General features: G+C 39.2%; 1 protein-coding gene across 1 annotated transcript in view; it reads left to right on the top strand.

Moving 5' to 3' along the window:
* LOC128534528 (NACHT, LRR and PYD domains-containing protein 12-like) overlaps window positions 1-24,937 on the top strand; it is a 238,989-nt gene that overhangs the window by 23,957 nt on the left and 190,095 nt on the right. Inside the window, exons 4-5 of the mRNA XM_053508986.1 lie at window positions 12,475-14,238; window positions 21,132-21,305. Coding sequence (XP_053364961.1) covers window positions 12,475-14,238; window positions 21,132-21,305 — 1,938 coding nt within the window. The remainder of the gene's footprint in view (window positions 1-12,474; window positions 14,239-21,131; window positions 21,306-24,937) is intronic.

Below are 24,937 nucleotides of genomic sequence, written 5' to 3'. Positions count from 1 at the left end.
TTAACAAAACAAAATTCTATACTGTAAACACTGTATTTAATTGTAAACTACCCAACAATCTCTGTGCCATTAACTTTATGCTGATACAAATAATAATGATATAAAATAACGCATGTGATGATGAAGTAGTTGGTAGTTGTGCTGTAGTTGGCTGAAAAACACACAGGTTCTATTTATTTAATTTATTATTGTTAACATTCTATTTATGGTCGACTGCTTTTAAGTTATTCACTTTAAGATTCAAAAGAGTGAATTCAATTCAATTAAATTTTATTTGTATGGCGCTTTTAGCAATTTTCATTGCCGCAAAGCAGCTTTACACAATCAAAAGAATTATGTGAATTTATAAATCAAAATGGTCAGTTTGTCCCTGGTGAGCAAGCCGAGGGTGACAGTGGCAAGGAAAAACTCCCTGAGATGGTAATAGGAAGAAACCTTGAGAGGAACCAGACTCAACAGGGAACCCATCCTCATCTGGGTGAAACAGAAAGCAGTAAATGATCTGCATTTATACAGTGTGTAGGGTGGGAGGCAGTTCAGCTATAATAGCTGATGTTAATTGATGTTAATATGGAGTCCAGGTAGTTATTGAAGTGTGTGTCATTGTGTCTCTACAGGTTGGAGCATTGTGGTGTATCAGATGAAGGCTGTGCTGCTCTGACTTCAGCTCTGAGATCAAACCCCTCACACCTGAGAGACCTGGATCTGTCCTGTAATCATGTAGGAGACTCAGGAGTGAAGTGTCTCTCTGCTCTACTGGAGAATCCTCTCTGTAAACTGGAGACACTGAGGTAAGATCATCTCTCTGAGAGTCACATGACCTGCTCCTCAGTAAGACACATTCTCTAATAGTGAGACTGAAGCAGAAGTTTTAGGTTCATCATCAATGTCCTGAGGAGGAAGATTGTTTCTTTTTACTGCACACTGATGGTTTCCCATAGCAAAATGTTGTTGCTCAGAATTAGCTTTTTCTTGTCTCATGAGACGGAATTGTGCTGTCTCATTACAAGCTCGACTTTGTCCTTTCTATTTCTTCTAAAGCTGACTTAGGAGAAACAAAGAGACATACTGTAACTGAGACACAACCTAAGGTATACATGAGAAACATTTGAGAAATCTGAGATGTACATGAGAAACAGAATTGCATTTGAAGGAGAAGCAAATCAGCCATATACAGTGGTGTGAAAAACTATTTGCCCTCTTCCTGATTTCTTATTCTTTTGCATGTTTGTTACACAAAATGTTTCTGATCATCAAACACATTTAACTATTAGTCAAAGATAACACAAGTAAACACAAAATGCAGTTTTTAAATGATGGTTTTTATTATTTAGGGAGAAAAAAATTCCAAACCTACATGGCCCTGTGTGAAAAAGTAATTGCCCCCTGAACCTAATAACTGGTTGGGCCACCCTTAGCAGCAATAACTGCAATCAAGCGTTTGCGATAACTTGCAACGAGTCTTTTACAGCGCTCTGGAGGAATATTGGCCCACTCATCTTTGCAGAATTGTTGTAATTCAGCTTTATTTAAGGGTTTTCTAGCATGAACCGCCTTTTTAAGGTCATGCCACAACATATCAATAGGATTCAGGTCAGGACTTTGACTAGGCCACTCCAAAGTCTTCATTTTGTTTTTCTTCAGCCATTCAGAGGTGGATTTGCTGGTGTGTTTTGAGTCATTGTCCTGCTGCTTTTAAAGTCTATAGGGGTATTAGTCAGAGCTGGTCGGTCCAGCATGCTATACTCACTAGCCATAGGAACTTTGCTGTTTAAGATAAGAAGTAAAATCTTTGGTCCATCAATACCAAGCTTCTAAACAACTTAGCATGAAGAACTTGAGGTCTTAAATATCTGGGAGTGGACCTAGGAGACATTAACCATGTAAAAAAGAACTGAGAAGGCAAGTCGAGAGAATTAAAGAAAGTTGAATAAATAAATAAATAAATAGAAATGGCTTGTTCCAAAAAAGTCGTACAAAGGAAGAACTTTAGTTATAAATCATTGCTATGGTACAAACTAGGCTGCATCAATCCACTTCCCAAACTAGTAGCGACTCTACAGGCCATGTTAGTGGATTTATACCTGTAGAGTGTTTTATACTTACTTTAATTTCTTCACCCGGAGGACATACTGTAGCAGCAGGGATAGGGGTGAGATTAGTTTCTGTTGTTACACAGTCTATACAGTTGTGGAGGTCTATACTTGATCAGAGGATTACATACAGCTCAGGGACTACTGCACTGGGGTGGTCAGACCTGAGGAAGGTGAGCTCAGTCCAGATCTAGTGGTGAACACATCATATGAGTGACTAACAGAATTGGGTATAATGTGTTACTGTGTAACGCGTTACTGTTATCCAATTACTTTTTCCTCATAACGCAGTAATGTAACAGGTTACATTTTAAATGCATGTAATTTGATTACAAAGGATTCAAAGATTCTATATTGTCATACCAGCACACTTCCATGTCATGGTACAAAATTAGGACCCAGGACCCGTTTAAGCCACATAGATAACAGAGTGATATAAATATGAGGATGTTTATATGTATATACATTAATATAAATAAGAGCAGTCAGAGATATTTTATGCAAGAATTAAGACGGAAAACTATACAAAGTGTATTGCACATTTTTTTAAATTATATTGCACATTTTGTACATTGGACTTACAGGGTTATATATGTATTGCACCATAGGGTTATATTTTACACTAAATATAGAGATATATTGTGATTAAATACTATCCATTGTTAGCAGCTTGTGTTTGTGTTTGATTGGAGAGGACCTACAGAGCACGGCTACAGTTCAGCAGTCTAATCGCCTCAGGATAGAAGCTGTTTTTAAGCCTGGTGGTCTTGTACTAAAGGCTCCTCAGCCTTCTGCTTGAGGGAAGAGGTTGACGTAAAGCATGTGCAGGGTGTATGGAGTCCTTAATAATGCAAAGGGCTCTGCCTCTGCATCCTACAGTGTACAGTTCAGTGATGGAGGGGAGCCTGCTGTTTTCACTGTCACTGTTGAACACTTAGGGACTGGAACAATGGTGGCAGTCTTCAGGCAGGTGGGAACAGACGCAGTTGACACAGAGGTGTTAAATATGTCAGTTAACACTTCTGACTTCAGTCCTTAAGTACCCTCCCTGGTATGTTATCAGGTTTACGGGGGTTAATTCTTTTTAGAATCCTCTCCACGTCGGCTGTTGTTACTCTGAGGCGCGTGTCATCTGGAAGTGGTGGGAGCTTAGTACAGAGAGGAGCGTTGTCGTGTTCCTCAAAGCGGGCATAGAATGAGTTTAATGTATCTGGCAGGGACGGGTCCCGAGGGCATTGTGCATCTTTGGTGTTATAGTCTGTGATGTACTTAATGCCCTTCCACATACCCTGCGGATCGTTGGAAGTAAGGTGCCCCTGGATTTTCTGGGTGTATGTGGCTTTAGCTCTCACAACACCTGCCAGCAGTTGCCGTCAGATGCAGCATCCCTGGCTTCCAGCAGAGCCTTTACTTCAGCATTCAGCTACGGCTTCTGATTAGAAAAGCTCCTCTTTTTTCCTGACCAGTGGTCGCGGTCCGCATGGAAAAACTGAAAGCCATCAATTTGAAAGACTGAGTCCGGGATGTTTTGGTTTAGCCAGGATTCTGTTAGGCAAAGAACAGCGCTATTTCTCATCTCAGAGTGAGCATTAATCCTCAAACGTAGCAGGTCCATTTTATTATCCAGAGAGCGGATGTTGGCCAAGAAGAGAGTTGGAATCGGAGGTCGGCTAGCCTTTAACCATGCAGGTGCTCCCGCCTTCTTTACGCTCTTCTGTCTGTGAGCACATCGTTTCCTATTGCCTGCTGTCCCCCGCGCTCTGCTACGCCACTCCGTTGTTCTCAGAAGCCGCTGTTTCCGAGTTCGGATTTCAGTCTTGGTGGAATAGAAATAATCGACCTGTCTCTGATGTGCAACAGTTCAGTTACACTATATTTCACTTGCAATTTCAGCGCTGAGCAAGCGAGCTCGAGAATCACCGCCATCACTACTCAGGTTACAGTTACCAATTTCAATAAAATTATGTTACTATTGTTACAAATGTAGTGTTTAAAAATGAATCAAAATGCATTTAAAAATTACATTTTGCGTGACAGCATCAGTTAATGATCATGTGCTTTAATCAATCATCGGAGAGCTTTGAAGTTTTACATTAGAAGTTGTAACTGGTTCACTCTTTTTGCACAGACACATGAACGCGAGGCGAGGTCTTACAGGAAAAGGGGTCATTTTATTTAGAAAACACAAGGAAGGAGAAGGGTTAAAGAAGAGAAGCGTTTCCATGAAGATGGTCCTGTCCTCGGCTGATGCAGACAGCTGTTCTCTGAGGACTTGTGACTTTAGTCCCTCGATAGTTCAGGACTGGACTCCATGTTAAATTAAACACATCTCCTGTTATACTGAACTTCTAGTCTCACACAGTATGATGCAGATCAATTTCTGTTATCGGTTTCACCCAGATGAGGATGGGTTCCCTGTTGAGTCTGGTTCCTCTCAAGGTTTCTTCCTGTTACCATCTCAGGGAGTTTTTCCTCGACACTGTCGTCCTCGGCTTGCTCAACTCAGGGACAGTCTTATCATTTTAATTTATACACATTTACATTTCATACACACTTAAATAATTCCTTTGATTGTGTAAAGCTGCTTTGCGACAATGTCGATTGTTAAAAGCGCTATACAAATAAAATTAAATTAAATTAAATGAGGGAGGAAGAGGAAAAGCTAAGAATTTTTAACACGGAGAAAGCCAGAGAGCCGTAAACATTAATTCGACCTGGCGGTCTCGTGCACCTGCAGCAGGCATAGGGGCGCGTACGTAGGGAGCCTACGGAGTGAGCGAGGAGCGACAACTTGTTGAGGCGCAAGTTAGACGCATGCAGATGTTTTCAAAGTAACGTAATTAATAATCTGATTACTTTTTACATGTAATAATCAGTAACATAATCAAAGTACAATTTTAAAGTAGTAATTAGTAATTTGTAGTAGATTACTTTTTTAAATAACTTCCCCAACACTGGAGACTAAAATAAAACTCTCTTTGTCTTGCTCTGATTAAAGGTCATAGTCAGTCTGTTCCCTGTTTTAGCTTCAGCTGCTGATGGTTTAATATCACACACAACAGATGAGAGAAAATAATTAAACTGTCAATCTAAATAATAAACTCATTTTACATTCACACTATCTTCAAAGTAAATCTGAAAGCAAGATGATAAAGTTTATGGAGTGTGTTGTTGTGTCTACAGGATGATTGGTTGTGGTGTCTCAGATGAAGGCTGTGCTGCTCTGACTTCAGCTCTGAGATCAAATCCTTCACACCTGAGAGACCTGGATCTGTCCTGGAATAACGTAGGAGCCTCAGGAGTGAAGCGTCTCTCTGCTCTTAAGGATGATGAACATTACAAACTACAGACACTGACGTAAGTAAAAACCACGTGCGATAAATATTAAAAAAGTATAAAAATGATAAATTAATCCCTTTATCATTAGTTTGTACATTTCTCTTTAGTTCCAATAAACATCAGATATGAAATAAAACCTTTATATCAATAAATAATATTATTTTTATTATTAATAATAATTTAATGACTTTTTAAGATATTTTTAACGTTTTAGGGACTGTCACTATTTAATATAAACAGAATTTTTCTCTAATAACTAGTTTTACTAGTTTTTAATCATAAAAAAATGGCCGTCCTGTAAAACTGTCCTGATGGTGAATAATCCTAATTTCGGAAACGCCTCAACAAAAGAGTTCAAAGTCCAATACAGTGAAAAACAGCTGACGAAATAGCCTCAGGCATTCCCTTCACGATTTAAAGGCGCAGACACAACACAGTTACATTTTACATACCAGTAAAACCTGGAACTAATTATACTCGCAGTCCAAGGTTTTACTGTATCTGTAAATAAACTCACTGACTCAAACACACTCGTACAGTAACACAGAGCAGAAGGTGATAACAGGATCAATAGGTGTGTGTATGAGTGGAGATCACAGTGCACACTCACTACTGTATGTTTTATTATATAGATATAATTAAAATAATTGCATAAAAATGTCTAAACTGTAATCCACAGCCAGTGAAATCAGTCACACTGGAGAGTCAAAAGGAGCTCAAGTTCTTATGAAAACTGGGGACCTGGTACCTGCTCCCAACACACACGCTGCTAATGTACACCTGGTTTAGAGAGCAGGACAAAGTAACAAAAAAAAACAACAACACTATATTAAATTAGTTTGAATATGTAACCAGACACACTTCTGATTTTTACACACTTTTTGTCAGATCCTTTTAAAAAAATGCACTAAAAGCTCAGCACGTCTGATCCTCTGTTTTCATCTCATTCTCCTGTAGAACTTTTATTCTCTGTGAAGTTAAACCTGCAGAAGCTGATGAACTCAATTTGTAGATGTTTTTAAACTCCATGAATTTTATAATTCAGCAATATTCTATTGAGCAATAAATTATCCCCTTGTTCTTCTTTAAATCAGGAACATGAACGTGAATTTTCCTTAAAATATATGCCTTAAACTTATGTTACATCTTTTAATTAATGGTTATATGATTTTTTCCCCTGACTTTTACTTCTTTGTTTCTGCCTTTAAAAAAAAAAAAAAATAATAATAATAATATATATATATATATATATATATATATATATATATATATATATATACACACAAAGTGAAATTAAATCATAATTTCCGAGCGGTCTGTTTTAAAGTGCGTGTGTGATCATTATACCAGAAGTTTCTTATCGATAATCATTTTTCTTTTAACTGGAGCTATGTTATCTAAGGTATAACGAGATGTCGACTCTAAATATTCAGTCGCCTGATGGAGTTCTGTGGGGTCAGTCGGTGATCCAATCAAAGATCCAGTCAAACTCTGGGAGATTATTGATAAAGCTCTGTGTGGCGACACACTTTAATTGATTTCAGGCCTTTTACGCCTCCTCTTTCCCGCGTCTCGCTCCGGTTTATAAATGGTTGCTGGTTGGTGACGTCTCTCTCAGGGCGGAAGCGACCGTGCGGGAGGTCGGGTAGATGCTGATGTAGGGAGAGTCAGAAAACCTGGAGTGGAGTCTGGAGCGGCTCACAACCTGGACACAATATACACACACACACACACACACACACACACACACACGTGCAACAAAGCACAGAAACGCAGACACACATAAAACACATACAGCGACCAACAACTTGTGGGTCGTAACACACGTCAAGTCGGTAGTCCAGCTCCTGCCAAACATGTACTGTAGCATATCTTGCTAACATTCTCCAGTGTCTCAATGATTCTCCGCTCGAGTTCCTCTAGGCTTGTAGAAGGAGGAGGGGATCAAGACCAGACCTTAAGCTTAAGTTCACTTCGGTTAGATGAACGTGGTGGCCATTTCAACAGCACATTGTCAATGTCACTTAGTTTTTAAACATCTTGTTAAAATTTGAGATCAGTTGGCTGTGTTGTTGAACCATGAAATGTCGTCATTTTTTTGGGACACCCTGTACAGAGCTTTCACTTAAATAACTAGTGTACTTGTTCAACAGTTATTTAAAATATGTTTTATAACTTAGCTTTATTGGTTTTCACCCAAACACTATGAAACCCTGGTTGCAGTGCAGTAATACGGAGGCTTGAGTTCTGTCAGTTTCTCTTATCAGATATTTTAAATATTGAAAACCCTTATATAGTTTCACTTAAGAAAATAGTGTAAATATTCAAGAGTAATTTTAAAGTTGAAGACCATTTAAGCATGTCTCAAACTTCTACTGCAGCTCTTAGTATTATTATTATTATTATTATTATTATTATTCATAAAGAAAATATAAGTATAATTAAGACAGGAAAATGAAACCCTTATTTAAATATTTGAAGTCATACAGACAGATAATGAAAGTACCTGCAGACTGACAGAAATGTGTATTGAATTCCTGAATAAATGTTCTTTTAATAAAGTACCAGTACCTGTCTCACAGCTCCAGAGCTCCCAGTCACTGTATGTGTGGAGTTTCACATGTTCTCCTCTTGTATGTGTAGGTTTAGTGAGCCGTGGATGTTTGGTACCAGACCAAAATCCCCATCACCCAGCGTTTTCTCCATGAAGAGTGTGAGGTCTATGGAGCCTCCTATTTATTTTAGTGGTGGAGTTTCATCACATCTACACAGGTAACGTCTCCTCACTGTTAAAGTCTCCTCACTGTCTGTTTTAGTAGAATTCATGATTATTTGTCATTTTGCTGTTTTCACTCAAACACTATGAAACTCTGGATGCAGTGCAGTAATAGAGACTTGAATTCTGCAATTTTCTGTTGTCAAACATATAAAAATATTTGTGGAATATTTGGTCTAAAACACCAACATATCAGATGCCATATCAGAAAGACACAGTACAGGTAGATGGCGCTGTATTATGCACTATTTATCTCCCTCATGCTCTCCTAAACTGTGGATGGTTGGTACCCGTAGTTCAAAGCCATACAGATAGGTGGATTGGCTAATATAACTTGTCTCTGTGTGTAATGGACTGGTGTCACATCCAGGGATCTCTTTTTTTATTAACTGATCATTCAGACTGATGGGTTCAGTAAAAGCCTGGAATTAAATCAGGATTAGATTTTTTTCCCCCTGTATTTTTGTTATTTTACATAATTTTATAATTTTACTAACGTCCACAATATTTCTTATTACACTGTATCTATTACTCCAAAACAGTATCTAACCGTGTCAAGGTATTTTAATCATGAACTTTTCATATAAATCGAAAAAGTTTGTACAAAAAGGATAAAAAGATTTTAAAAAGTTTTACCAACAATAAAAATGCTGTCAGTCACAACTTAGATTCTGTTTATTATATGAAAAACAAAAAGTTAAGAATTCAGTTAAAATGAGTAAAGAGTGAATATAAATCTCTAAAGGACTGTCTGTAATGTTGTACAGTGAATTCCTTGGAAACAGACGAGGATCCCCATCACCCAGCGGTGTCTCCATGAAGAGTGCGAGGTCTATGGAGCCTCCTATTTATTTTAGTGGTGGAGTTTCATCACCTCTACACAGGTAACGTCTCCTCACTGTTAATGTCACTGTTAAAGTCACAGTTACAGGGGAATTCTGGGACAAAGCTAGTATTAATATTTTATTATCATGGTATGTAATACTCTGTTCTACAGAACTTTACCCCGTACTGTCTGTTTTAACAGAATTTATAATTATTTGTCATTTTGCTGTTTTCACTCAAACACTATGAAACCCTGGATGCAGTAATACAGAGATTTGATTTCTGTAATTTTCTGTTCTCAATATATTTCTGAAATATTTGGTCTAAAACACCACCATATCAGGTGCCATATCAGGAAGACACAGTAGATGGCGCTGTATTCTGCACTATTTATCTCCCTCATGCTTTCCTTGTGCTCTTATACCCAGCGATATTAAACTCTATTCTAATAGACTACGGTGTGACTCAGCTCACGAACATAAAACACTCTATTTCTGTTTCATTTTAAACCAGTTTCTCCAAGACACACTTAGTAGTAATTAGGTCGATTATTCTCTAGTGTTTTTGATTTGATTGGTAAGATGCAAATTACTATTAAAATTCCTCCCAGAAAGTGAATTATTCCTCTGTCTCTCTGATGACCGTCTCCTGGAAACAACTGAAAAAGTTCACTTTAAACTATAAAATCCTTTCAAAGTCTCCATTTGTGATTCTCTGTAAGGGTGAAGCTAATTTCCATTTCCTGGTGAACTTCCCTTTCTCTAAGACCGTGTTGTTACAGCATCAGTAGCAGCAGTATTGAGAGGTGTGTAAAGTGTTTTGATATCAGAGATAAGACCAAACTGACTGTTACAGTTCTCACAGAAACTCAATCATTTCTCTTTCTCTTTGATGACCTAAGATCCATTTTCCTGGTGAACTCCTTCCCTTTGTCTATGACATCATGGTCACCTGGTTGTTGATGTGTTGACAGTTTGCTCTATCAGAGACGTGTCTACATGGAGTGTGTCTCTCACATGAAGCTTTAGTGACTGTAGGATTACACTGGAACAGTCAGTTGGTGATTAATTAGTTAGAAGTGTTTAAAATGACTGAAGTCACTACAGAATAGAAAGTCTCTACTGCTTTAAGAAGAGTTGACATTTCAGTAAGTTTCTGCATCAGATGAACTCTTTCATGTCTCATGTTTATGTTCCATTATTATAGCATCGTCCTGTACCGTCTTCAACTCTCATGTTGTGTTCCACTATTATTAGCAGCAGTATTGATGGGTGTGATCTTTTAATAACTTCTCTATGTGTGATGGACAAGTAGCACATCCATGCTGTAGGTAGAGGTTTTATGTCTTTAAATGTTTCTAACAGTAATCATTTAAAATAGTTTATTTGTATATTTTCAGATTATATTACCTGTTCATTCACAGTCAAGGGTTCGAATCCCACCCTGCCTCTATGTGTGGAGTTTGCAGGCAATTTAGTGTAATTAGCATTCTGTGTGTGTGTGTGTGTGTGTGTGTGTGTGTGTGTGTGTGATGGATTAGCACTCTGTCCAGGGTGTACCCCTCCTAGTACCCAGAGTGTCCTGGGACAGGCTCCAGTCCCCATGTGAACCTGTACAGGACATGCGCTATAGAGAACGAGTGGATAAATTTAGTTTTATATTTTAAATAAGGACTACAGTACAATACTCTGGATTGCAGTACAGTATAAACGATATAAATGGACTTGGTTTCAATCCAGCAGAAGATGGTTGTGTTTGCAGGCAGTTTGAAGGAACAATTCTTATTCGAGTTGCTCCATCTTTGTGGCACAAATGAGTCTCTGCTGAGTAACTAACTGTCAGTACAGAACAGTTTGCTTTAATGGACATTTAGCTTTTTTTGTTAATATCACAAAGGATTTTATAGCCTGGGCTTTGCAGCGCCTCATCTTTAAATATAACATTCTCTCTAATGTTTTAATCGTAATAAGAAAGCACAGAAGATGTAAACATCAAGAAACTGGCATGCATTCAGTTACTTTTCTCTGCTCTAAACACTCAGGGGTTTTGTGAGAGTGTGTCTGTGTGTGTCTGTGTGTGTCTGTGTGTGTCTGTGTGTGTGTGTGTGTGTGTGTGTGTGTGTGTGTAATATGGTGGAAATTAAATCAACAACTCTAGAGATTTCAAATAGTATCACAATAAGAGTAGAGGTGTATTTTAAACAGCGCTGGACGTCTCGGTTACACACACTGCAGAGGCGTCTGTAAGAGAGAGGTAACTCCCCTCATCTCACAGTGTCTTATATATTCTAACAGAGCAGGTCATAGTGACGTCTCATAAAACACATCATGTTTAATAAAACAACACGGCTGTTCCCTGGGGTGTTAATAAACAGGCGCGTTACATCTCCTGACTCTGAGTTTCTGTTTACGTAGATAGACCAAGACCTTTCCTCTCTGTACATCTTGTTCTTTCTTACATGTCCACATATTCCAAGTCTGCATCTCTAACTGACCCATGATTATGTAGACTTTTACTCAGACACACAGAGTTGATTTAAAATATTCTATCACACTAGAGTCACTGCAGTCTAGACCAGCTCTTAGCTCCATTTATCCACTGACAGAACGGCAAGCCATAAGCATCTTGTAGAGTTACAGCTTTTAAGTCTTGCTCTGTGTTTTATTGATAATCAGTTATAATATACGGAGAACATTTTAGTCAGTGTCAGTCTGATTCCTAAAAAAAAAAGCTTGGTAGACACATTGCTCAGATTGTAGTGGAGTAGTTCATTTGTGATGTGAACGTCATCTTATTAACCAGGTTACACATCTAAAGTGGTCTCTACACTGCTGAAACATTTAGGATGCAGATGAACTTTAAAGCAGAGGACTATAAAAGAGAAAGTGGAGTTACTGTGTCTTCTACCAAAGAAGATGCACAAGATAAACAGTGTGTTGAGTCACATCCCACATAAATGTAAAGCAAAAAAGAGCCCAATGTGTTCTCTGAATGTTTGTGTTTATTGTGGCAAAATTGGGGCTAAAATTGTTGACTATAATGTCTTAGTGATACCACTTGTCTTTAATTGTTCTCCACATTGTCCACAGTGTTTTACAGCAGGAAATGAACAGATTTCAAAAGTTCATCACAGTCGTGTACATCTACATCTAAGCATTTGGCAGACGCCCTTATCCAGAGCGACTTACATTTTTTTTTATCTCATTATACATCTGAGCAATTGAGGGTTAAGGGCCTTGCTCAAGGGCCCAACAGTGGCAACTTGGTGGTTGTGGGGTTTGAACCTGGGATCCTCTGAACCGTAGTCCAATGCCTTAACCACTGAGCTACCCCTGGCCTCATGTTGTTGGTTTTGATCTAGCCCTGTGTCTGTGACTTGTTATTAACTACAGAGTGATTATTAACTGTCTCACTGCATCTTTCTGCTTCATCATCCCACAGGAACGACCCAGCTATTAAAGAATTCCGGAAAAAGTTCAAATTAAATCTAATGAAGAAATTTCAGTGTTTGAATGGAGTGATAATGAACCTGGGAACCCAAACACTCCTGAATGAGATCTACACAGAGCTCTACATCACAGAGGGAGACAGTGGAGACGTCAATAAAGAACATGAGGTGAGACAGATCGAGGCAGCATCCAGGAGAACAACAACAGAGGAAACACCAATCCAATGCAATGACATCTTTAAGCCCTTATCTGAACAAGACGAACCCATCAGAACTGTGCTGACAAAGGGAGTCGCTGGCATCGGAAAAACTGTCTCTGTGCAGAAGTTCATTCTGGACTGGGCTGAAGGGAAAACAAATCAGGACGTCCACCTCATGTTCCCACTTCCTTTCAGAGAGCTGAATTTGATGAAGGACCAGAAACTGAGTCTGATGGAGCTCCTTCATGTCTTTTTTAAGGAAACAAAAGAAACAGAAATGTTCAGTTTGGAAAATGTTCTGTTAATTTTTGATGGATTGGACGAGTGTCGTTTTCCTCTAGATTTCCAGAACACAGTGAGAGTGTGTGATGTAACCGAATCAGTATCAGTGCCTGTGCTGCTGGTAAACCTGATCAAAGGGAATCTGCTTCCCTCTGCTCTCATCTGGATCACCTCCCGACCAGCAGCAGCTGATCAAATCCCCTCTGAGTGTGTCCATCGAGTCACAGAGGTACGAGGGTTCAATGACCCACAGAAGGAGGAGTACTTCAGGAAGAGGATCAGTGATCAGAGCCTGGCCAATAACATCATCACACACCTGAAGTCATTAAGAAGCCTCTACATCATGTGTCACATCCCAGTCTTCTGCTGGATTTCAGCCGCTGTTCTAGAGAGAATGTTGTGTGAAGCAGAGCGTGGAGAGATCCCCAAGACTCTGACTCAAATGTACACACACTTCCTCATCATTCAAATAAACATCATAAGAAAAAAGTACTCAAAGAAGCAGGAGAGTGATGAAGAAATGCTTCTTAAACTGGGAAAACTGGCTTTTGAGCAGCTGAAGAAAGGGAACCTGATCTTCTATGAGGAAGACCTGAGAGAGTGTGGCATTGATGTGAGAGAAACAGCAGTGTACTCAGGTGTGTGTACGCAGATCTTCAGAGAGGAGTTTGGGCTTCACAAGAGTAAAGTGTACTGCTTTGTTCATCTGAGTATTCAGGAACACCTCGCAGCTCTGTATGTGCACCTGTGGTTCAGGAAAACCAAGACAAATGCTCTTAAAAAGAAGAAAAAAAAGCAAGTAATTAAAGATTTGGATCTACACAAGTGTGCTGTGGACCAGGCTTTAGGGAGTCAGACTGGACATCTGGATCTTTTCCTTCGCTTTCTTCTGGGTCTCTCACTGAAGTCCAGTCAGGATCTCTTACAGACCTTAGTAACACAGACAGGAAGAAGCTCCCAGAGAACAAAGAAAACAGTTCAGTACATTAAGAAGAAGATCAGTAATGATCTTCCTCCAGAGAAATCCATCAATCTGTTCCACTGTCTGAATGAACTGGGTGATAATTCTCTAGTGGAGGAAATCCAACATTATCTGAAATCTGGAAAACAAAGTGGACTCTCTTCTTCACAGTGGTCGGCTCTGGTGTTTGTGTTACTGACATCAGCACAGGAGCTGGAGGAGTTTGACCTGAGTAAATATATCAGTGAAGATAAGATAACAGAAGCTGTTCTTCTGAAGGTGATGCCTGTGATTGCAACATCCAAAAAATCAATGTAAGTAAATCTGATTATAACTCTTAGATAGATAGATAGATAGATAGATAGATAGATAGATAGATAGATATTCGATCATAAAGGAAATTCGAAACATGAGGACAGTAACCAAACAACAGGTTTGTAGTTGTAATTTCACACTATATATTTTACAGATAGTCAGTAAATACAATGTAAATGTGAGAGCTGACCAAAGTTACTAGGTAAATGCTTAACTACAAGAATACAGCGATACCTCAGTATAGAAATTTTACTTGTTCCGGAGGCGAGTTCTTAAGGCAAAATTTCATATTGTGAAACACTTTTCCCCATAGGAAATAATATAAATGCAGATAATCTGTTTCAGTCACACAAAAATATTACCAACAACAATCAAAACCTAAAAAGAGACATGTACGTAAAGTAAAATATGACATGAATAGACAGTAAGTCTCACTTAATCTTAATCTTTGATCCCTCTTGGCACCGGCTGCTTTAAAAACCAAACTGAAAGCGGCTCTGTTTTCCTCTTGATCTCATCCTTGTAACATGTAGTCATTCCTCATCTCCCCTTTATTTTATCTCCACACACACACACACACACACACACACACACACACACACACCCTGTGAGCAGCAGTGGGAACACACTCCTGTCCCCCGAGGTCAGTCCATGTGCTGCTTGTACACAGTCACAGGTGCAGACAGAGACTTATCGTGTGTCCATCCACTTTAAACATCAGCTGGAGCAAAAAACAATCTTTAAAACACACACATTCTCTGTCTGAGTCAGTGTTGTTCTGAGGAAAAGCTAAACTCCTCCCACTTTCCAGAACATTCTGTAGAGCGCAACATCTTCCAAACGCTCAGAAAACTCAATCAGTGTGTGTGTGTGTGCGTGAGTGTGTCTTAGTGTGTGTGAGTGTGTGTGTGTGTGTTAGGGGCGTGGTCATTAGATTGTACCTCTCCTTGGATTCATACTGATTAAATAAACTGAGAATATTTATTTTTGACCTAAGTTTTATTTAAAATCAGACACTTTTAAGTGAATCTTTCTATAGATATATTCCTCGTGTGTGTGTGTGTGTGTGTGTGTGTGTGCAGTATTTGTAGAGTTTGAGTTCATTTTAGCGACGTGTTTCAGAAAGATATTGGTGGAGACTGAGACGACTGAAAGCGAACCCTGTTTATTTTATTTTTACAAAAGCACAAGGTTTAGTGGATATTGTAAGTGACATAAATAAAAGTCGACCCTTTACAGATTTAAATGATGTGAAAATAATGATTGGTGATAATGATAATAATGAATAATGATGTGGAATTAAAATGATTTAAACCTTTTTATACAATCACAAATAACGTTAGTCCCTTTTATTTTTTCCCAGAATCAGTTGTGGTTCAGTTGGAGTGAACGGTGTGTCAGCTCTGGTGTCACTGTTCAGCTCAGAATCCTCAGGACTGAGAGAAGTGCATCTGACCCTGGAAACACTCGATCTGTCCGGGAATAAAGTGGAAGACTCAGTAGTGAAGGATCTCTCTGTTGTACTGGCGAATCCTCACTTTAAAGTGGAGAATCTGAGGTAAGATCATCTCTCTGAGAGTCACATGACCTGCTCCTCAGTAACACACATTCTCTAACAGTGAGACTGAAGCAGAGGTTTTAGGTTCAACATCACTCACACCCAGATTTCCCCCATGGGCCAGTTGACGCTGCTTACTATTAGATTTTTTTTATCAGAAATAAAAATGTTTAGAACGACCCTCTTGCTCGCCTTCCCACTTTATTTAGGACAGTTTCACATATTAACCTTAAAAATAGCTTTGGACATTTTAGCTTTGAGGAGTTTTGGGACTAAACCGTTTTTTTGGGACTAAACCGTTTAGCTTTGAGGAGTTTTGGGACTAAACCGTAAGAGTGGAGAGATATGTTGATCTAGCTACACTAAGAGCTTTTCTATAGTTCAGGATGCTCTCCTTCCATGCTATTTGAAATACTAACAATTTAGTTTGACGCCATGTACATTCTAATTTCTGAGCGGTCTGTTTTAAAGTGCGCGTGTGATCGTTATACCAGCAAGTTTCTTATCTCTAATAATTTTTCTTTTAACTGGAGCTACATTATCTAAGGTATAGCGAAATGTCGACTCTAAATATTCAGTCGCCTGATCGAGTTCTGTGGGGTCAGGCGGTGATCTAATCGAAACCCTGGGAGATTACTGATAAAACTCTGTGTGGTAGTTGATGTGAATGTACGTTTAACGGTAGCGCGGTGCTGTGTGTACATTATTACTGTGACACACTTGAATTGACACAAGATAGTGATCTGATATAACTTCAGATAGTGGAATTGTGAATAAATTTCTTATACTTAATCCGAATAATATTATTAAATCTAAAGTGTGACCTGCTTTATGAGTGGGTCCTACTACACACTGATTTACTCCTACCGAGTCCAGTATGGACATAAATGCTCTACACACAGGGTCTTCTGGATTTTCAAAATGAATATTAAAATCTCCAGCAATTAACACTTTGTCTACAGAATCGACTAGGTTTGAAAGGAAATCTGCAAATTCGCTAAGAAATTCAGAGTACGGCAGAGTACGGCAGAGTACGATTAGTGGAATCGACTAAGCTGACTTAATATACTTAAATACACTTATGTTACTTTAAAGAATTTCAAATGAAATAAATTTGTGTCCGTGTTTTTGTACGATAGTCAGATTATCATTGTGAATAACTGCGACGCCTCCTCCTCTACCAGTTAGCCGAGGCTGGTGTATGTAGCTGTATCCAGGAGGACTAGCTTCATTTAGAGCTACATACTCGTCCTGTTTAATCCAGGTTTCTGTTAAACAGAGTAAATCAAACTCCTGATCTGTGATAGTTTCATTAACAATAACTGCTTTTGATGCGAGAGATCTAATATTTAACAGTCCTAGCTTCAGATCAGAGGTGCCAGCTGAGCATTCAGTGTGATCCGAGTTTGTAGTCTTTGTTAATTAAGTTATTAAAGCAGACTTTCTGGGTCTTTTTACATTTTTGCTTAACTCGGGGAACAGACACAGTCTTAATATGATGAACCCTGACTGACGACTCTATGCAGCTAGCAGACGGTTGGTTTAGCCTGTCTGTCTGCTCCCTGGCCTGGGCTCTGGATTGTCACCGATTTAACTGGGCCTCTTCTGAGACTATGAGCTATACTACAGGAAATAAGAGCAGCACCTTCCCGAGTGGGATGGACACCGTCCCGCCCTTACAGGCCAGCTTTGCCCTCAAAGGTCTTCCTATTGTCTATGAAGCCCACGTTGTTTTCGGAGCACCACCTGGACATCCAGCGGTTCAGCGACCATAACCTGCTGTAAGCTATGTCGCCATGTCTCATTGGGATGGGACCAGAGCATATTACTTCATTGGACATCGCCTTTGCAGGTTTAAACATCTCTGAAAAGTTACTCTTACTAACCTCTGACTGACAAAGGCGTATATTTTTAGCTCCAGCATGTACCACTATTTGCGCTCTGGCTCCCGGGATCACCCAACCACTGCCGCTGACGCCCCTAAAGGCCTGGCTAATTTCACATGTCTCAGTATAGAGTCTCCTATTACCAGAGCTCTTTTCAGGTTTCTCAGCGGGTGCATCACTGAGGAGAGCAAACCCGTTGGACACGTGAAGCGCAGAAGAGGTGTGCTCCGGTGGGCTAGCCTTAGCGTTAGCTTTGGCTGAACGAGTATGCCCACACGCACTCTCTCTCTCACACACACACACACACACACACACACACACACAAACAATATGGTCATAAATAATGGAACAAACGGCTGACAAGTAGTTGCATGGACAGGTGCGGCCGGTTCCCTCATTACTCCATGATTAATTAAGCAGATCAAAGGCCTGTAGGTGGTTCTGAGTGTTATATTTGCATTTGGTAGCTGTTCATTTAAACCCTCAACATGAAAAGCCTGTACAAGTGATGAGGTCATCATTAGGCTAAAAAAACCAATGTACCTGTCACTGAGAGCTTTGGGAGTGGCTAATATAAAATGATTCATGTTCATGGTGAAGAAAAACCTCCTGGGTTAACCTGGGCTTCACAGCTGTGTTCAAGGTTCTGTCCAGTGACATTGAGAGTGCAATGAAAGCTAACAGTGGTTTACAGTAGTTACCCAATTGGAGTGGTGTTACCGCCACGCTCACCGCCGTGTAAAAACGTCAGCGGCCAAAATAAATCAGTTGCATTTCAAAGTCATTCGTAAAATGGCCGCCAGGTGGCGCAAAGTGACATTTTTGGTCGTTGCAGTAAAAACAATAGTGACTGTTATATAGTGTATTTCTATATCTGTTTATTGTTATTTACGTTCTGGATTATTTCAGGTACTTTAAACACATTGTTGGGTTGCTCATGTTGGCTCCTATGAGATGTAGTTTACAAATGAACACCTGGTTCGGTTATTTTGACCCAACAACTGGTTTATTCATTATTCTCTCGTTTCTCCAAATGGCAGCCTGCAAAATGTTCGAAATATTAGTTATTGTGTCACAGGTGTAGTTCTAAGAGTTGTTTAGGCAGAAATGTGTGTGTATACAGCTTAAAACCTCCATCAGTTATTAAAGATAGCATTTATTTAGAAAAAATGCCCCACCGATTTCGGAGCTTCAGGAAATCTGACGGCGCTCTGCACATAACACCGAACCAACTCATGTCAGAAAGAATTTATAAACGGTTTCTAAACGTGGGCTATTGTTTTTTTTACTTATAATATTTGTTGATTTAATTTAAATGAGGTTTGGGTTTAGGGCTTCGATTTGGCATCGTGATTCTCCTCTTTAATTTACTCCATAGTTTTAATCAGCGCTCAGCCGCATGCATAAAGTTTTTCAGAGCGCACCGGCAGAAGTAGACTAATGATTATGAATGCGTCGGGAAAACAGCAAGCAGACTGACTCTGACCATTTAAAAAACGTTTGCGTTCATTTTCTGACTCGCTCAAGTTCACCAAAAACAATACAAATTAAATACAAGTAAAATTTTTGAGGAGAATAGTTTTTTCAGCCTGTCACGGCATGCGCCCAAATCCATATCGCTCCTCGCTCACTAGTTAGGCGGCCTCCCCTTTAGATATGCAAAGTGTTTCAAACTCTGCGGTTTGTTGGGTTACAGTGGATTTTACTACACGGTGCGAGTGCAATGCGCACGCAACAACGCGGAAGTGCGGCATGCAAGCGGGTCAAATGGAACGCGCCCCCAGAGATGGGAGGGGCGGTCCGGCCATCCGCCGAGAGCAGAATCAGAGCGAGCGGACGGAGGCAGGAGCTGCTGTCCTCGCGGGCCCACGCTGCCAACCAAACCTGCATGTGCATATTCCTTCCTTTCCCCGTAAAGGACCTCCCCGTTTTTTCCCCGTAAGACCTCGCCTTGTGTCCGTGCTTTATGGTGCCGCCCGTGCAACATGAGTCGAACCCGTTACAGATCATAACAGTCTCCTGCATTTCATTCTTATAATAGCGCAAAAACACAAGCAGGGCTGATTGACCCACATCAGCTGACGCAGTAGAACATCCTGACAATGTTATAATTTTATGGTCATTTATTTCACACAAATTAAAGAACAAAAGATATAAGATGGCACAAAACCCTACACGCGTCTTTTCTAATTACACGTGATAAAATCTAAAGGGTCACTGTGTTAACATTTATTTTGTTTAACTTTGATCCTAATAAGATTTAATTTAATTTGAATTCTAAATTTGTACTGTAATTTTAGTTCTGTGATTATGAATTTGTTTACCTACAATGTTTTTAACTTGATTTTATCTGCTACTACGTGCAGTTCTACAGGAGTCTGTCTCATTAATCCTGCAGAGAAGGCATGAGGCGTTAGTCTGTAGTTATATAGCGCCACTCAGCGGTAAAAGCCAGCAAACGCACAAAGCTAAATGCTACCAACGAGCGCCGCGACGGTAAAACCAACATTCCGATTAGGTAACCACTGTGTGTGCACCTTTTAAAGTCTATAGGGGGATTAGTCAGAGCTGGTCGGTCCAGCATGCTATACTCACTAGCCATAGAAACTTTGCTGTTTAAGATAAGAAGTAAAATCTTTGGTCCATCAAAACCAAGCTTCTAAACAACTTAGCATGAAGACACTTAAAGTGAGAGTCTTAAATATCTGGGAGTGGACCTAGGGGACATTAACCATGTGAAAAAGAACTGAGAAGGCAAGTTGAGAGAATTAAAGAAAGTTAAATAAATAAATAAATAAATAAAAATGGCTTGTTCCAAAAGAGTCATACAAAGGAAGAACTTTGGTTATAAATCATTGCTATGGTACAAACTGGGCTGCATCAATCCACTTCCCAAACTAGTAGCGGCTCTACAGGCCATGTTAGTGGATTTATACTTGTAGAGTGTTTTATACTTACTTTGATTTCTTCACCTGGAGGACATACTGTAGCAGCAGGGATAGGGGCGCGTACGTAGGGAGCCTACGGAGTGAGCGAGGAGCGACAACAGGTTGAGGCGCACGCCCATTATAGACGCATGCAGATGTTTTTAAAGTAACATAATTAATAATCTGATTACTTTTTACATGTAATAATCAGTAACATAATCAAAGTACAATTGTAAAGTAGTAATTAGTAATTTGTAGTAGATTACTATTTTTTAAATAACTTCCCCAACACTGGAGACTAAAATAAAACTCTCTTTGTCTTGCTCTGATTAAAGGTCATAGTCAGTCTGTTCCCTGTTTTAGCTTCAGCTGCTGATGGTTTAATATCACACACAACAGATGAGAGAAACTAATTAAACTGTCAATCTAAATAATAAACTCATTTTACATTCACACTATCTTCAAAGTAAATCTGAAAGCAAGATAGAAAAAGTTTATGGAGTGTGTTGTTGTGTCTACAGGATGATTGATTGTGGTGTCTCAGGTGAAGGCTGTGCTGCTCTGACTTCAGCTCTGAGATCAAACCCCTCACACCTGAGAAACCTGGATCTGTCCTATAATCATGTAGGAGACTCAGGAGTGAAGTGTCTCTCTGCTCTACTGGAGAATCCTCTCTGTAAACTGGAGACACTGAGGTAAGATCATCTCTCTAAGAGTCACATGACCTGCTCCTTAGTAAGACACATTCTCTAATAGTGAGACTGAAGCAGAAGTTTTAGGTTCATCATCAATGTCCTGAGGAGGAAGATTGTTTCTTTTCACTGCACACTGATGGTTTCCTACAGCAAAATTTGGTTGCTCAGAATGAGCTTTTTCTTGTCTCATGAGACAGAATTGTGCTGTCTCATTACAAGCTCGACTTTGTCCTTTCTATTTCTTCTAAAGCTGACTTAGGAGAAACAAAGAGACATAACTGAGACACAACCTGAGGTATACTTAAGAAACATTTGAGAAATCTGAGATGTACATAAAAAACAGAACTGCATTTAAAGGAGAAGCAAATGAGCCATATATAAGACCGTAATGAGATTAAAGTCAGATATAAATGAGATGCATGAAGCACAAATGAGAAATATAATAGTTTTATCGAACATATTAAAGCTCCTCAGTTAACAGCATACAGTGTAATAAATTTACACAATACAATAACAACATGTTATTTTATTTATATAGCGCTTTTAATAACGGTCATTGTCACAAAGCAGCTTTACAGAAACCATTGGGGCAATAAATAAGGAATAAACTTAAAAAAAATTTGAAAAATCAAAATATATTTAGTAAAGTGAGTAAAGTCACCGACCACTACTTTTGACGTCCTGAGTGGCGCACACACTCCGCCCTGGCACAACACGCTGCCCTTGCAACTGCTAAAGTGTCCCTTGAAGAACTTCAAAAATGCCTTTGTGCCCCTGCTATTTGTAGGACATTAAACACAATTACTGCAGTGTCTCTTGGGACATAAAGCTCAAATTTTACATTCTTGTTGGAAATCACGGACGCCGTGTTCTCCGGGCTAAAGAGGAGAGAGACCTTCCAGTTTGTCATCCCTGTTTAGTTCAAAAGCCAGCATCTCTTATGGTATGGGGTGCATAAGTGCATACAGTATGGGCAGATTGCATGTTTTAAAAGGCACTATGAGGGCTTAAAGGTATATTAAAGTTTAAGACTATGTCTGTTTTTATTTTTGCTCTACAATGTAAAAGCACATACTGCAGCTACAGTATTACATCAGTATGGCTGCATCAGGTTTAAAAAAAAGACAAACTGTCTACAACCAGCCATCAACCTTGAAATTGGCTCATTCAGTGCACGAAACATTTTCAGTCTAAACACCTGTCGAGTTATCCATGTTCTACTGTGTCTAAAACACTGGTCCACGGGATCCAAAAGGGTAGTTTTCCTTCCATTCCATTCCAAAAACCATCTCGACTTTTCCTGAACTCGGGTTGTAGAACAGGTTTTATGCCGAATGCTCTTCCTGCCGTAACCCTCCCATTATATCCGGGCTTGGGACCAGCACTGCATCCAGTGGCTGGGGTTTGGGGTTTGGCTGGGAATTGAAGACCCAGGCCTTCCGCATGGCAGATGAGAAACCTACCACTGATAATTAAAATATATGTTTTTTTTAATTATTTTTTTTCCAAATAATGCATTAAATATATAATGGCAGTAAAAGTGTATTTCACACTATGATGGTTGAACTTGAACCCTGACCTTCCAATCAGTAACTGTTTGAGCCCCCACTGCCCCATTATTCCCCAGCAGGGTTTAACTTGTTTCCTCTTTATCTGAAAACAGCGATGCTTTAGTTCTTTAATTAGTCCAGTCTTCTAACCTGTTTGTTCTTACACTCCGCTCATACAGAACTGTTTCCAAAGCATCAATTTTGCACAAATATTAACCACTAATTTTCTCATTAATGATGAGAAAAAATAAATAAATTCAGTTATGTATCATGATTCTTTTATGCAGCAATCCATATAGGTATCGCCATGCTTACTGCCAAATCGTTTTGCAAACGTTTGCATTTGAGTCGGTAATATGTTGCAGTTCCTCTACAATCCAACAGATAGTGTACTCAACTATTCACACATTGGCAGGCTGGAGTTCATGTGTAGTAGGAACAAATTATTTACTGAGTTTGTTTAGAATTGTAACAAAATTGTTTATAAAAACCAATCCCAATCAGCACCTGGGTATGGTGATATCCTCCCAGCTGGTCCCTGGTGATTCCCTTCCCTAACAGTCATGCTTGTCATCACATAGCTGATGTTCTGTCGAAACATGCTACTCGCTGATGGACGCCACAGAAACAATCCTATTTCCCTTCACTACATTGTTTTTCCAACTTTTATGCGCAACACTATATGTTTATGTTTTCGTACCATATTTCGACAAAAACTCCAGAACAACACAAACCTGTACAGCAGCAATGCATTCTGGGACTCTGCTAGAGATCCATCAGTGATCCTTCAGGATTTTAAATCCCTGAAATGCTCCTCTCTTCTATGAAACTTCACTGGAACTCTGACGTCAGCGTGACACTCCAGTATAACTGCTTTCTTACGGACAGAATAATAAAAACACACCAACACATTACCACCAGAATGACTATAAACAAACCTTAAATATTTCAACAGACACCCGTTTGTGTTTCAGACTGGAGGAAGACCTTAAAACTATGTGAAGGGACAAAATGTAAAATTTGTTCATGAATTCTAATAGTAACATTGACTAAGGTACTGAGCGGGAAAATGTATACATCTTGAGTGTGTGATCTTGCTCATTATGCTTAATATGTGCATAATCCAGATGATTAAGACAAATCAATGAAATGACATAAGAGAAGGAGCTGATCAACAATATAACGGACACCAGCAAAATCTGGCAAATCAAGACACCAAGTTATACAAAATGTCACCCAACCTGACAAAGATATTAAGTGTTGACACACACTGCTAAACTCTGTATATTCTGTATATTGTAATGATATTTGTACAGAATGTAAAGTAAGTTTCCCATTTGACAGTTTAATTTCAATAAATGAATTATTAAGATGTACACGTGTGTAAAAGATTAGCCATGATGATCAACTAGGGACACCTGGGTGGACTGTATGATGTGACTGGTGGTTGGATTTTTTTAAATAAAGAAGCTAGATTTCAAATTGAAATCTTTTTACAAAGCAACTTTGTAATGGAGTTTAGTCATCAGCAACCTACATATCTACATCTCTTCATTAAACACATGGTTGATTAAAAGTGAAACTTCCCTGGGCACTTTATTAAGGCAGTAAGTTAAAATAATTTTCCCACAGGTATGAAATATACCTGTGGTCGTAGCCAGCGGGGCCGTGTTACCTGCAGCACAAAAGTGGTCTATTATACACAACTAACAACAAATATAAATGGCATTTAACACAATATGTAGATTTATTTTGTTTTCTATTAATTTCACATTTCAGAGATCCAACCTACTAACCCTCCCCTCTATCTATTCCAATTCAATTCAATTTTATTTGTATAGCGCTTTTAACAATTGTCATTGTCGCAAAGCAGCTTTACACAATCAAAATAATTATTTAAGTCTGTATGGAATGTAAGTGTGCATGAATCAAGATGAGCAGATTCTCCCTGGTAAGCAAGCCGCAGGCGACAGTGGCGAGGAAAAACTCCCTGAGATGGTAATAGGAAGAAACCTTGAGAGGAACCAGACTTAACAGGGAACCCATCCTCATCTGGGTGAAATAAAGCAGGAAATGATCTGC

The sequence above is a fragment of the Clarias gariepinus genome, chromosome 12 (genome assembly GCF_024256425.1).
Source record: "Clarias gariepinus isolate MV-2021 ecotype Netherlands chromosome 12, CGAR_prim_01v2, whole genome shotgun sequence".
Lineage (NCBI taxonomy): Eukaryota > Metazoa > Chordata > Actinopteri > Siluriformes > Clariidae > Clarias > Clarias gariepinus.
This window is presented reverse-complemented; position numbering and strand designations above follow the sequence as displayed.